This window comes from Giraffa tippelskirchi, chromosome 6 (genome assembly GCF_054371585.1).
Source record: "Giraffa tippelskirchi isolate mGirTip1 chromosome 6, T2T-mGirTip1v1.2.pri, whole genome shotgun sequence".
Lineage (NCBI taxonomy): Eukaryota > Metazoa > Chordata > Mammalia > Artiodactyla > Giraffidae > Giraffa > Giraffa tippelskirchi.
In genome coordinates this window covers 90,510,603-90,526,502 of record NC_137280.1, presented here as the reverse complement: position 1 = coordinate 90,526,502, position 15,900 = coordinate 90,510,603, and the positions used below count along the sequence as shown (strand labels likewise).

Here is a 15,900-nt window from a genome sequence, read left to right as displayed (position 1 = left end):
CACAGAATTAAAAAAAAATCTAAAACTTGGTCAAAACTTGTAATTTCATAAAGACTTTTCATGAGATATTTTTTTCACAAGTGAGACTTGAGCCCTTCCAAGTTTGACACATAAATCATTGAGCAACAATCAGAAAAATGTCATAAGTCAAAAACTCAGTCATAATATTGTCTGTCTTAGAGCACTATGTGAGTACTTTCATCTTATCATTGGACAGGGCAGAAAAACACACATAGTCACTGAAAATAGTAAAAATTTACTTGCCACTAATAATGTGCTTTTTATTTTTGAAAGAAGTCATGAGATTGAGAACATCTATGAACATAATGAAGAAGATCAGGGTGGACAAACTTTCGGCCAAATTTCACACCTTAATATACTCAAGAGAACTACTGAAGTAAGAGCCTATGAGTGCCATGAGTGTAAAAAGGCCTTCATAGATCGTTTATCCCTGAAGAATCACATTAGGTCTCACACTGGTAGCAAACCCTATCAGTGTAAGGAATGTGGGAAAGCTTTCCATTTTTTTGCTTGTTTTAAGAAGCATATGAAAACTCCCACTGAAGAGAAACCCTACGAATGTAAGGAATGTACCAAAGCCTTCAGTTGTTCTTCCTTCTTTCGGGCACATATGAAGATTCATGCAGGAAAGACAAGTTGCGAATGCAGGGAATGTGGGAAAACCTTTAGCTGTTCTTCATCCCTCACAGAACACAAAAGAATTCACAGTGGAGATAAGCCTTATGAATGTAAGGAGTGTGGGAAAGCCTTTAGCTGTTCCTCCTCACTCTCCAAACACAAAAGAATTCACAGTGGAGATAAGCCATATGAGTGTAAGGAGTGTGGGAAGGCCTTCAGTTCCTCCTCTCACCTTATCATACATATAAGAATCCATACTGGAGAGAAGCCTTATGAATGTAAAGAGTGTGGGAAAGCCTTCAGCGAGTCCTCAAAGCTCACTGTACACGTTAGAACACATACGGGTGAGAAACCCTATAAATGTAAGGAATGTGGGAAAGCCTACAACTGTCCATCCTCCTTGAGCATCCACATGAGGAAACACACAGGGGAAAAACCCTATGAATGCCTAGAATGTGGGAAAGCCTTCTATCTTCCTACTTCCCTGAATACACATGTGAAAAATCAGAGTAGAGAGAAACCCTATGAATGTAAAGCATGTGGGAAAGCCTTCAGTTGCTCCTCGTCCTTTCGAGCACATGTGAGAGATCACACTGGAAAGGTGCAGTATGAATGTAAGGAATGTGGGAAAGCCTTCAGTCGTTCCTCATCCCTCACTGAACACTTAAGAACTCACAGTGGAGAAAAGCCTTATGAATGTAAGGAATGTGGGAAAGCCTTCATTAGTTCATCCCGCCTGACGGTACATACAAGAACTCACACTGGAGAGAAACCTTATGAATGTAAGAAATGTGGAAAAGCCTTCATTTATCCCTCAGCCCTTAGGATCCACATGAGAACACACACTGGGGAGAAACCCTATGAATGTAAGGAATGTGGGAAAGCCTTTCGCCATTCTTCATACCTGACTGTCCATACAAGGATGCACACTGGAGAGAAACCCTTTGAATGTCTGGAATGTGGGAAAGCTTTCAGTTGTCCTTCATCTTTTCGAAGACATGTAAGAAGCCACACTGGTGAGAAGCCCTATGAATGTAAGGAATGTGGGAAAGCCTTTGTTTGTTCTGCTTACTTTCGAAGACATGTGAAAACTCACACTAGAGAAAATGTATAAAGGAATGAGGGAATGTCTTTAAGGCTTTTTCAAAGCTTAGGCAGCATGTGAGATCTCACACTGTGGAGACACCCTATGAATGTAAGAAATTGTCACTCATCTTTTGGGAAAACCCATTAACTGAGAGAAACTGTGTATGTAAATCATGTGGTAATACCTCCATGACCATCACTTATTGTGTTCTAAGAAAATTCTTACTCGAAGCAAAGATCAGTGCCTCACCTTTAAAGTGGGCTACTGCTGCCTCATTGATTTCCAGTTTTAATTTTCTGATATGAATGTTTAAGGTGATAAATTTTCTCTAATATCTTTCAGCTCTAGCCACATGTGTTTTATTATGAGGTGCTTTTATTTTGATTCAGATGTAAATGTTATTTCTGTTACAGAGTTTTCTGGACCCATCGGGCATTTGAAGTATATTTTTTTATATGTAGGCATGAGTGACCTTTTATTATTATTAGTTACTAATTAATTCTCATTGTTCTCTAAGTGTGCAGTCATTATGGTATTGATGTTCCAGTATTTGTAGTTTCTTTTGTAAATGGTAACTTAATTTTGATCTAGTATGGCAGAAACTGGAAATTGCCTACCCACTATTCCCCCCCGCCTCTTTTTTTTTTTTTACAAAAACATTATTGGTTTTTACCATTAAAAGGTTTTCTTGTCTAATAAGTAATCCAGTGGAAATTAATAAGTGTAGAAGCCTTGATAGAAGAGTCTCATCTGTTATGGTATTTTTGTATTTCGTTCTTTATCCTTGCTTATGACTGGGAATTGGACCCAATATTTTGAACTTTTATAAAAGAGACCTTGCAACAGGAAAGCTACAAGTAAAGTTGGTTGGGCTGGCTTATGTTGTGTTACTTTGGATGTGGCTGGGATTGCATTTCCCAGAGTCAGTTCTTTATCTAGTTCCAGGTTTGAGTTGTCTAAAATAAGAGTTTGTATGAGAATTGGAAGGCAGAGGGAAGAAACCATTATTCTGAGTTTGTGGGGGCAATGAGACAGGGAGACAGAGGCATGGGGGCCTGGCAAGCTTCAGTTTCCAGCTTTTCCCCTAATTATTGGACTCACTGATCAATACTGGCTCAAAACAGAACACAAAATGCTTGACTTCCATTATCTCAGAGGCAGCCATTCCATAGACACTTCCATAAATTTCTCCATCATGGCCATACACAGCTTCTTGGATTTTTCTGGCAAGTTCTTGCATTGTAATTTTGGTGGTATTACAGTGTCTCTGGCACATCTGTTGACTGCATAGAGTTGGCTCCAGTTTGGATCAGGGTTGTTGTCATCTATATGGCCCAAAGTGTGCTCATCTTAAATGTACAGCTTGATGAAATTTTACGCTAAATACTGTGACAAACAGAACTTTTCCAGGATTTCAGAAAGTTCATTCATCTGCTTTCTCAATAATTGCTCTGGGGACTTTCCTGGTGATCCAGTGGCTAAGAATCTGCCTGCCAATGCAGGGGGCTGGGGTTTGTTCCCTGGTCAGGGAACTAGATCTCACATGCCACAACTAAAGATCCTGCATACTGCAGCTAAGACTTAGTGCAGCCAAATAAATAAATAAAAATAAATAAATATTAAAAAATGTTGCTCCACGATTTTGGCTTTTACTATAATTTATTAAGTTTGCTTGTTCTTGATCTTCATGTAAATGTTAAAATACAATATGTACAGTTACATGTTTGGCTTCTTTTTTCAATATAATGTCTAATTTGCCTCTTAATTGCTATTTAGGCAGACTATGAACTTATGTCTCTTGTTACATGCTTTGAATGTAAGAATGAGATTACTGAATCATAGGTAATTTATGTTTAGACTTTATGTCTAGGTAGGTATTCCAGTTTTTCAAAAACAATTCCACTTATAATCCTAAAAGCAATGAATGAAGGTCCTAACTGTTCCACATGCCTGATTAGCACTTTCTAATTTTAGCTGTTCAACACAGAATGTACTATTATCTTGTTTCTGGTTTTAATTTGCATTTACCTGATATGTGACAATGGTAAATACTTTTTTTATATGCTTATTGATTATTTAGATATCTGTTGGTTTTTTTTTTTTTGGCTCTGTGACTTGCAGGTTCTTAGTTCCCTGACCAGAGATTGAGCCTGGGCCATGATAGTGAATGCCTGGAATCCTAATCACTAGGCAACCAGGCAACTCCCTAGATATCTTCTTTCTGGGGGATACCTGTTGAAGCATTTTACCCATTTTTGGTTCCTTTTCTATTTGGAAGGTTTCCTATGGTTGTGTGTGTGTGTGCTCAGTTGATCAGTCATGTCCAACCCTTTGCAACCCCAGAGACTGTAGCCCTCTAGTCCCCTCTGTCCATGGAATTCTCCAGGCAAGAATACTAGAGTAGGTAGCTATTCCCTTCTTCAGGGGATCTTACTGACCAGAGATAAAACCCAGGTCTCCTGCATTGCAGGTGAATTCTTTGCTGTCTGAGCTACCAGGGAAGTCAGGTAAGCCCTGACTATAGTTAGATCTCGAGAATTTATTCATCTTCTATCTGGAAGTTTGCATCCTTTGATCAGTATCTCCCCATTTTCCCCACCCCTAGTCCCTGGAGAAACTGGTTGCATGAAATCAAGATTAAATTGCGTAGAGTCCACAGAGATAAGAAAAGAGATCTATACCTGTGCCAATGAATGTAGGAGCATGTGAGAATACATAGCTGAGATCTAAAAGTATAGAAAATTGTAATTCTTATTGGCCCCATTTTAAAACTAAGAAACTGACATTTCAATAGGCTGGGTAACAAAGTTTTTAGAAACAGTAGATATTAATAGTTTCAGCTACAATTCATACTTAGAATTACAAGTTGATTCAAAAGAGGAAATATGAACTTCACTTTCATGAGAGGACTATAAAAGATTTGGGAGCCATGTCTTAAAACTGCTGCTTTTGTGCATGATCAGTTACTTAGTCATGTCCAACTCTTTGTGACCCCATGGACTGTAGCCCACCAGGTTCCTCTGTTCATGGGATTTCCCAGGCAAGAATACTGGAGTGGGTTGCCATTTCCTTCTCCAGGGGATCTTCTGACCCAGGGATTGAACCCACGTCTCCTGTGTCTCCTGCATTGTCAGGAGGATTCTTTTGCACTGCACCACCTGAGAAGCCCTTCCTCTGGTTACTTATCCTTTTTAAATGTACATATATGTCTCTATCTAGTTACATACATATACATAAAACATCTGTTGTATATTATATGTATGTAAATTATGTATACTATATATACCTGTATTTCAGATAGTTTTTTCCAGTCTCTGGCTTGTCTTCATTCTTTTCATTTTTGTAAACTATAAAAAGAATTAAATGGTTTGATTACAGAAAAATCCTTGGGTATAACTAATTGCAGAGATGGCTGGATCCTGGAGATAAAAAGATGTTATCTGGATGAATTCTGTCTCCATTCCTTGACTGTGCATCTTTCTGCATTAGCTATTCTTCCTGGCAGGCTCTTTCCACAGTGGCCCTCAGAAGATCCAGGCTGCTTTCTTTCCAGGTTGACGTGTCAGGGAGAAGAGAGTGATTATCATTTTGACCAATTCCAATATACCTGTTACAGTTCAGTCTGATTGGCTTACTTGCCAACTGTTATCAATTAATTGTGGCCAGAGGAATACGATTCTTTGGTTGGTTTAGGACTGGCTTCTCACTGAATCTTATTGTTCAGTTGCTAAGTCATGTCAGAATCTTTGTGACCCAATGGAGTGACGCACACCAGGCTTCCCTGTCCTTCACTACCTCCCAGAGTTTGCTCAAACTCATGTCCATTGAGTTGGTGATGCCATCCAACCATCTCATTCTCTGTCACCCCCTTCGTTTCCTGCCCTCAATCTTTCCCATCATCAGGGTGTTTTCCAATGAATTGGCTCTCTGCATCAGGTAGCCAGAATATTGGAGCTTCAGTTTCAGTAACGGTCCTTCCAATGAATATTCAGGGTTGATTTCATCATGTATAAGGTGAAGGGAAAAAGCAGCAGGGGCAGATAGGGTATAGTAATAGAGGTAACTCTCAGCCAGCCATAGTTCAAGAAATCTTTCAGAAAGGTTTGATTATGTTACCATCTCTTTTGATTGCTGAAGATGATTTCTGAGTCTTTACATAATTTTGCAATATTTTTAGCTACTTGGTAGCAAGAGCCTTCCAACTTTTTTTTATTCATCAAGATTGTCATGCCTTCTCTATTTCCCACTTGCTTCTATATTAATTTTAGGATCTTCTTAGCAATTTTCACAAATCTTTTGGGACTCTGCTTGGAATTGAATTGACTTTATAGAATAACATGAATAAAATTAACATCTTTACAACACTAAGTCTTCTAATTGATGAGCCTAATATAATTGTTCATTTATCTAGGTCATCTTTAATTCCTCTTAACAGTTTTTTTTTTTTTTTGTAGTTTCTATTGTAGAGGTATTGAATAACTTTATTTCTAGGTTTGTTGTATGTTTTCCTTTGTAAATATTTTTATTTAATTTTTGATTTTGGGGGCTAGCACATAGAATTGCAATTTCCCTGTGTACATTGATCTTTTATCCATGACATTTATAAATTCAATTATTTATTCAAATAGTTTAAGAGTTATTTGGGGTTTTTGTTGTATACGATCTTGTCAACACCAATAAAAGAAAGTCTTACTTGATTTCTAAATGTTACCCTTTCTTTTTCTTGCCTCATTGCTTTATAGTAATAAATAGAAATGATAAAAGTGAACATCTTTGCACTCTTCCTGATCTTAGGGGAAAATGTTCCATATTTTGCCATTAAGTATAATAATAGTTATAAGTTTTTCATAGATAACTTTTAAAAATGAAAGGAATTCTGTTCTACTATCTACTATCTATTCCTGAATTGTGAAGATGTTTTTGAAAAACTACCTTGTAACTTAAAAACATCATAATTGGAGGATAATTGCTTTACAATGTTGTGTTGTTTTCTGCTGTACAATAACATAAATCATCCATAATCAGCCATAAGTATATATATATGGGAAGAGTTTTTTTAAGCATTAATGGATAATGGATTTTATCTAGTGCCTTTTCTGTCTATGTCAGGGTCTTTAAAAAATAATCCCTTGATCGCTTAATGTGGAGAATTACTACATTCCTTGATTTTCAAGTGGTAAGACAACACGTATTCCTGGAATAAACCATACTTGGGAATGTTAGAGATTAGCTTACTAAGCTATATATTTTGCTAGATTCAAAATGCTATTTAAAAAAAATTATTTTTGTGTCTGGGTTAATGAGGTTTCTCTTGTAATTTCTTTTATGTCAGTATGCTTTGTATCGGGTTCATGCTGCCTCATAAAAGTTGGAAACTGTTCTGAAGACTTGATATGAAATTTGAACTATCTACTGTCCCTTATATGTTTGGAAAAATTCACCAGGGAATCTATATTTGGGTTTTCTTCACAGGAAGCTTTTGTAAAATAGTTTTACTGGTGAATTTGTGTGTGTGTGTGTGTGTGTGTGTGTGTGTGTGTGTGTGTGTGTGTGTGTGTAATGCTCAGTTGTGTCTGACTCTTTGCAGCCCCATGGACTGTAGCCTGCCAGGTGCCACTGTCCATGGAATTTTCCAGGCAAGAATAGGGCAGTGGGTTGCCATTTCCTACTCCAGTGGTGATTTATATTGAATGTATAAATAGAGAAAAGATTATTTAAAATTTGTATTTGTTTTGCTATATTGTAGCTGTCCATTCCATAACTTTCCAAATTTGTTGGCCTAAAGTTGTTAATAAAATCCTATAATTTATTTTTAATGTCTAAAAGCTGTAATGATACTAATATCTCCTTTTTCATTCCTGGTCTTGGTAATTTATGTGGTCCCCCTTTTCTTCATCTTGGTAGGGATTTAGATATTTTAATTGTTTTTGAAGAACCAACTCTCAGTTTTATTCTAGTTATAATTCTTTAATTTTTGGTCTTATTCCTTCTACTGAATTTGGGTTTAATTTTCTCTTATTTTCCTAGCTAGTTGTGATAGATGCTTATATCAGTGCCTGTCTTCTGTTTTGTGTAGTTTGCTTATAGAACCATCCCATCAGAATATTCTGCTATAAACATTATCAGTTGCAATACATTTGAGATGTATGCGGAGAAACACCTTCATGTGCCTATTATCATAAGGTCACAGGGTTTCCTTGTTGGAATGGAAAGAAAACTGGACTAGAAACCAAGACACCTGATTTCTAGTCTTCACTTTTCAACTCATTACCTCTGTGACCTTAGAAAAAAGTCATTTAAGCTTTCTGGTCCTTAGTTTAGTGCATGAGAAATGCACATAGGAAGTGCTACTGCAGTGGCTGGGGTGGGACTGCATCCTTTCTGTGCTATCAGAAACACTTCCTTCTCAGGGACTTCCCTGGTGGTCCAGTGGTTAAGACTCTATGCCTCCAGTGCTGCGGGTGTAGGTTTGATCCCAGGTCAGGGAACTAAGACCATTGGAACTAAGATGTCACATGCCATGGGGCCAAAAAAGAAAAAAAAACAAAACACATCCTTCTCTGTCCCATACCGTGGAGAAATTTAGAAGACTTAAATTTGTTTCAGAGAAGGCTTTGAAGAGAAGGGGCTTATTTGGTTTTATGATAAGAGGGAAGAGGTAAGAGAAAAATAATATTTTATATTTCACGAGTTTTACTCTGTGTCATTCACTGTCTTGATACTCATGATATTTCTATATATTAATCTTTTTGATTGTCACATAAAGTTATGAGGCAGATACTTATCCACCTGACGCACATAGCAAAACAGCACACATGAGCTCAAATAATTGGCCAGTGTTATACATGTAGTGAAACTATGTCTGAATTCAGAATGCATGATTTTTATAACTACACTATATTGCCTCCAGTGACCAAAGAATTCTGAAGAACCAGTTAGAAAAAGAAGGCTTATTGGTGATTAGACAAGGGTCAACTGAGGCTGAGACAGCATTTTGGAGTGACCTTCACTTGGCATCTTCTAGGCAAGCTCCAGATATCTTTTCAATTATCCACAGAAGATGAACTCCTTATCTTAGGGAAGGAAAGAATCCATTTAATAAAGTATAAGACCTAATTAAAAAAGATACATGCACCCCAGTGTTTGTTGATGGACCTAGAGAATGTCATACAGAGTGAAGTAAGCCAGAGAAAAGCAAATACTGTATATTAATTCATATATGTGAAATCTAGAAAAATAGTATAGATGATATTTGCAAAGCAGAAATAGAGACACAGATGTAGAGAACAAATGTATGGATACCAAGGGGAAACTGTGGGGTAAAAGGAATTGGGAGACTGATATTGACACATATATACTAATACTGTGTATAAAACAGATAACCTACTGTATAGCACAGGGAACTCTGGTTAGTGCATTGTGGTGACTTGAATGGGAAGGAAGTATATACACATATAACTGATTCATTTTACTGTACAGTAGAAACTAATACAACATTGTAAAGCAACTATACTCCAATAAAAATTAAAAAAAATATGAGACTAATATTGCTTTATCTAAGGGTGAAAACGTACAGCTCATTCTTAGCAATATATGCATATTAATAGTTTGATTCAACTGAAATTGTTATAGTTTATTGAACTGTTTGTTACTCTGTGCTGGGAACTCTTTGAAACACTTTATAGCTCCAACGCATTTACTCTTCCCACACAAAAATTTTGAGATAGCTCTTTTCCAGCTGGAACCATGAAGTGTGCAGAAGAGGAAAAAAGGAAGGTACCTTTTGTGCCAGAAACCCTTAAGAAAAAGCAAAAGAATTTCACAGAGCTGAAGATCAAGCACCTGAGAAAGAAGTTTGCCCAAAAGATACTTTGAAAGGCAAGAAGGAAGATTATGTATGAAAAAGCTAAGCATTACCGCAAGGAATACATGCAGATGTACAGAACTGAAATTCGAATGGCTAGGATGGCACAAAAAGCTGACAACTTCTATGTACCTGCAGAACCCATATTGGCATTTGTCATCAGGATCAAAGGTGTCAATGGTGTGAGCCCAAAGATTCGAAAGGTGCTACAGCTCCTTTGCCTCCAGCAGATCTTCAGTGGCACCTTTGTGAAGCTCAACAAGACTTCAGTTAACATGCTGAGAATTGTGGAGCCATACATTTCATGGGGTTACCAAAATCTGAAGTCCATAAATGAATTGGTCTACAAACGTGGTTCTGGCAAAATCAGCAAGAAGCGACCTGCCCTGACAGATAATGCGTTGATTGCTCAATCTCTTGGGAAATACGGCATCTTCTGCATGGAGGATCTGATTCATGAGATCTATACCATTACAAAACGTTTCAAAGAAGCAAACAATTTCCTGTGGCCCTTTAAATTGTCTTCTCCACAAGGTGGAATGAAGAAAAAGACCACTCATTTTGTAGAAGGTGAAGATGTTGGCAACAGGGAAGACCAGATCCACAGGCTTATTAGAAGGATGGATTAAGGTATCTACCAGGATTATTTTTATAATCGGGTCAGTTAATAAACAATTGAAACAAATTGAAAGAAAAAAAACTTTGAGATAGATGCTGTCATTATCCACATTTCATAGATGGGGAGATTGAGGCAGAGAAACTTAAGGAGTTTGCCCAAAGTCACACAACTAGCAGCTAAAATCTGCCTGACCTCAGAATTTACCCTTTTAACCACACATGTTACTGCAGTTGACCGTTGAACAATGCTGCAGGAGGGGCACTGACCCCACTGCAGGAGGGGCACTGCAGGACAAAACCTATGTATTATTGGAGTTAACCCTTCATATCAGTGATTTTGTATTCTCAGATTCAATCAGCCGAATGTGTAGTGTTGTAGTCTGAATAAGTGGACCTGTACAGTTCATACCCATGTTCAAAGGTCAACTGTACTCAAAAGAGGAATTTGTGAGAGACGTAAGAGATGTTGATTTGATCACTGGATTGGGGAGATCCCCTGGAGGAGTAGATGGCAACTCACTCCAGTATTCTTGCCTGGGAAATCCCATGGACAGAGGAGCCTAGCAGACTCTCAGGGGTCACAAGAGTCAGACACGGCTTAGCAACTAAACAATAAAAACACAAAGATCCTATTACTAGTAAAGAAAAGAGTTAGCCTTTGCTGAAGTAAAGTACAGGAGGCTGAATTCAGAGCAAGGTGACAATATCTTATTAATGAGCACAAGCGACGGGTTGTGTGGTATGGAAAGCAAATATATGTAAAGAAATATCAGGAATGTTGGGGAACATAACATGGCCTATTTCTAGGGTAAACTTTCTCAGATCATCCTTCTTGTGAGCTAGTATGACTTTAAGAACTTCAGCATCTGTTCATGAACACAAAAGGATCCAAACCTACCAGTCAGACTTTATTTTCTTGGGCTCCAAAATCACTGCAGATGGTGACTGCAGCCATGAAATCAAAAGATGCTTTCTCCTTGGAAGAAAAGCTGTGACAAACCTCTGCTATATTAAAAAACAGAGACATTACTTTGCTGACAAAAGTCTGTATAGTCCAAGCTCTGGTTTTTCCAGTAGTCTTGTATGGATGTGAGAGTTGGACCATAAGGAAGGCTGAGCACCCAGGAGTTGATGCTTTTCAATTGTGGTGTTGGAGAAGACTCGAGAGTCCTTTAGACAGCAAGGAAATCAAACCAATCAATCCTAAAGAAAATCAACCCTGAATATCCATTGGAAAACCTGATGCTGAAGCTGAAGCTCCAATACTTTGGCCACCTGACATGAAGAGCCAACTCATTGAAAAAGACCCTGATTCTGGGAAAGATCGAAGGCAGGAGGATAAGGGGATGACAAAGGACAAGATGATTGGATGGTGAATCAGGTATGTGTATACCTATATCCCCTCCCTAAGGATTGAAGATTTTAATTGTTAAAAAAATAAAAGGATTTTTACATGTCTCCAGGATGTCTGGGTCCAGCAATAAGAACTGCCATACGACCCAGCAGTCCCACTGCTGGGCATACACACTGAGGAAACCAGAATTGAAAGAGACACGTGTACCCCAATGTTCATCGCAGCACTGTTTACAATAGCTAGGACATGGAAGCAACCTAGATGTCCATCGGCAGACGAATGGATAAGAAAGCTGTGGTACATATACACAATGAAATATTACTCAGCTATTAAAAAGAATGCATTTGAATCAGTTCTAATGAGGTGGATGAAACTGGAGCCTATTATACAGAGTGAAGTAAGTCAGAAAGAAAAACACAAATATAGTATATTAATGCATATATATGGAATTTAGAAAGATGGTGACGATGACCCTATATGTGAGACAGCAGAAGAGACACAGAGGTAAAGAATAGGCTTTTGGACTCTGGGAAAAGGCGAGGGTGGGATGATTTGAGAGAATAGCATTGAAACATGTATATTACCATATGTGAAATAGATCGCCAGTCCAGGTTCGATGCATGAGACAGGGCACTCAGGGCCAGTGCACTGGGATGACCCTGAGGGATGGGATGGGGAGGGAGGTGGGAGGGGTTTCAGGATGGGGGACACGTGTACACCTGTGGCTGATTCGTGTCGATGTATGGCGAAAGCCACTACAATATTGTAAAGTAATTAGCCTCCAATTAAAATAAATTAATTAAAAAAATAAAGAGAGTCTATAGCTATAACATGATTCAATCATGCAGTGATTATAATGATAGGATCCCACAATAATCCCTCAATCCCATTAAAATGTACCAAATGAAGCAACATACTGATCAGAAACATTGTTAAGTTTTGAAAGGCACAAGAGCTACAAAATCATAGGACCAGATAGGCACAACTTTGAATTCCAACTGTTTGTTTTTACTGGCTCTTCTAACCTACACAAACAAGATGTACAGATGTTGAGATGAGGCTGTTTTGCTGAGGAGCCCCCACATGGCCCTCTTGATGTCCCTGTTCTTCAGGCTGTAAACAAAGGGGTTCAGCATGGGGGTGACCACAGTGTACATCACTGAGGCCACTGCATTATCCCTGGGAGAAGATGAGACAGTAGAACTGAGATGCATCCCAAGGCCTGTTCCATAAAACAAACACATGATCGCCAGGTGACAGCCACAGGTGGAGAAGGCTTTACACTTCCCACCTGTTGATGGGACTCTCAGAATAGAGGAAACAATGTGAGTATGAGAAGAGGATCCCTGTGAATGGAAAACCACCAAAAATGGCACCAATAAAATAGATTATGTTACTGCTGGGGATTTCAAAACAGGCAAGGCTAAGGAGCTGAGAAGGGTCACAGAAGAAACGAGGAATTTCCATATCCAGGAAGAAGGTAAGTTCTAACACCATCAAACTATGAAGATGAGAGGCCAAAAGGCTGATGAAAAATGACACCAAAACCAGCAGGCTGCAGAGGCATGAGTTCATGATGAACCTGTAGTGCAGAGGGTGACAAGGCCACAAACCAGTCATAGGCCATGGCAGTCAGAAAGTAGGTTATCCAAACATCCAAAAAGGATAAAAATAGATGTCTTGAGTCAGGCAGCTCATGGAAGAGATGAGTCTGCTTTGAGTTTTAATGTCCACAATCATCTTGGGGACAGACAGTGGTAGAGGTGTAGCCAATATCAGTCATGGACAGGCTGGAGAGGAAGAAATACATGGGGGTGTGGAGGTGGGAATCAGAGATGAAGGCCAGGATAATGAGCAGGTTCCCAAGCACAGTGATCAGGTACATGGACAGGAAGAGGCTAAAGAGAAGGGGCTGCAGTTCTGGATCATCTGAGAGGTCCATGAGGAGAAATTCTGAGACAGGTGTTATATTCTCTGGTCCCATGTGGCTTAGACACCTCCTAGAGAGGAAAAGAGGTTTCAAGTAAATGAAACAAGCAAACGAGTCAGCACTGTCTTTATGTTAGATTCAAGCAAATCAAAGCATCACACTTGAGGATCATACGTTCCAGTAACTTCAGTGATATTTCTTAGTTCTGGCAAACTTATTTTCTCTTACAACTCTTTTCTCACTGATGTCTTGGCTATTTACCTGTTTCTATGTACACTCATTTTACAGACAATAGGCCAAAGTGTCGTAAATAAGGAGCCAATTTAGAATTAATCATGAACACAGTAGACTATCAGTCACCACCTTTGAAGGAAATATATGGAATAAGAAATATGTTTCTTATATGCACGCCTATGTTCATAGCAGCACTATTCAGAGTGGCCAAAACATAGAAGCAACCCAAATGTCTGTTGACAGATGAATAGATAAATAATATATGGATAAAGAAGATATGGTACATATATGCAGTGGAAATCTACTCAGCCATAAAAAAACCAAAATATTGCCATTTGCAGCAACCTGGGTACAACTAGAGATTATCATACCGAGTGAAGTAAGTCAGGAAAAGACAAACACCATAGGGTATCAGCTATATGTGGAATATAAAATTTGGCACAAATGAGCCTATCTACAAAAACAAAAACAGATTCACAGACAGAACAGAGTCGTGGTGGCCAAAGGGGATGGAGCTAAGCAGAGGGATGGACTGGGAGTTTGGGGTTGGTAGATACAAGCTAGTACATTTAGAATGGATGATGCTTTTGAACTGTGGTGTTGAAGGTGACTCTTGAGAATCCCTTGTACTGCAAGGAGATCCAACCAGTCCATCCTAAAGGAAATCAGTCCTGAATATTCATTGGAAGGACTGATGCTGAAGCTGAAACTCTGATACTTTGGCCAGCTGATGCGAAGAACTGACTCATTTGAAAAGACCTTGATGCTGGAAAAGATTGAAGGTAGGAGAAGGGGACGACAGAAGATGAGATGGTTGGATGGCATCACCGACTCAATGGACATGAATTTGAGTAGACTCTGGTAGTTGCTGATGGACAGGGAGGCCTGGCATGCTGTAGTCCATGGGGTCGAAAAGAGTCAGACACTACTGAGCAACTGAACTGAACTGAAACAACAAGGTTTAATACATAGCACAGGTACTATATTCAATATCCTGTGATAAGCCATAATGGAAAAGAATATAAAAATATGCATATGTGTATAAATGAGTCATTTTGCTGTACAACAGAGAATGACACAACACTATAAATCAACAATACTTCAATTTTTAAAAATTGAAAAAGGGGAAGGAGAGGGTGGAATGAGTTGACAGAGTAGCGTTGAAACATATACATTACCCTATGAAAATAGCAAGCTAGTGGGAAGCTGCTGTATAGCACAGGGAGTGCAGCTTGGTGCTCTGTGAAGACCTAGAGGGGTGGGATGGGATGAAGGGTGAGAGGGAGTTTCAGAGGGAGGGGATATATATATTTATGACTGCTTCACTTTGTTGTACAGCAGAAACTAACACAACATTGTAAAGCAATTATTCTCCAATTAAAAATAAAAAAATTAAAAAGGATGAAATATCTTTCTCTGTTCTGATAGTCCATTGGTTAGGACACAACATTTTCACTGCTGTGGGCCAGAATTAATCCCTGGCTAGGGATATAAGATCCTTCAAGTGGCATGGCCAAGACAAAAATAAAAACAAACCACTCCAATTAAAAACACTAGAAAGTAGTCAAACATGGCTTATCCAAATGTAGTGCAAGAAATTCCCTTCATTTGGAATATTTATAAACACCTTATAACCTTATGTATATTCTAAATTAAAGTCAAATGTATTCCATCAGTTAGAATTTTGATAGCATAGTCATCTCCATGGATTTTCATCATTATTTGGTTTTCTAATAGCCATCCTCCATGAAAATAAGTGCTCACTCCAGTATGTGAGTTGTCTTTTAAAAGTCTTTTCAAATATTAATCCTAATACTAAGCTTTTTATGCACAGTTATTAGTATAAACTTTATACAACTTCAGGGACAGTCTTACGTTTGAGACTGCTTTCTGTTTTTCTTGTTTCCATTATGTAGTGGCCTGGTTGTTGTTGCTGTTCAGTTACTAAGTCGTGTCTAACTCTTTGCCACCCCATGGACTGCAGCATGTCAGGCTTCCCTGTCCTCCACTATCTCTCAGAGTTCACTCAAATTCATGTCCATTGAGTCAGTGATGCTATCTAACCATCTCATCCTCTGATGCCCCCTTCTCCTTTGCCTTCAGTCTTTCCCAGCATCAGTGTCTTTTCCAAAGAGTCGGCTCTTCATAGTAGGTGGCCAAAGTATTGGAACTTC

The 15,900-nt window shown here is 38.6% G+C and overlaps 1 protein-coding gene and 2 pseudogenes across 2 annotated transcripts in view; 2 read left to right on the top strand and 1 right to left on the bottom strand.

Annotated features, from left to right (window-relative positions):
* ZNF699 (zinc finger protein 699) overlaps positions 1-6,423 on the top strand; it is a 36,692-nt gene extending 30,269 nt beyond the window's left edge. The window contains exon 6 of the mRNA XM_081498072.1: positions 295-6,423. Coding sequence (XP_081354198.1) covers positions 295-1,753 — 1,459 coding nt within the window. The 3' untranslated portion in view covers positions 1,754-6,423. The remainder of the gene's footprint in view (positions 1-294) is intronic.
* Positions 6,424-9,472: 3,049 nt separating this feature from the next.
* On the top strand, positions 9,473-10,290 carry LOC145509460 (large ribosomal subunit protein uL30 pseudogene; annotated as a pseudogene). Its single transcript, XR_014056098.1, has one exon. The product of XR_014056098.1 is annotated as a large ribosomal subunit protein uL30 pseudogene (transcript).
* Positions 10,291-12,587: 2,297 nt separating this feature from the next.
* Positions 12,588-13,546, bottom strand: LOC145510850 (olfactory receptor 7E178-like; annotated as a pseudogene).
* Positions 13,547-15,900: the final 2,354 nt, after the last annotated feature.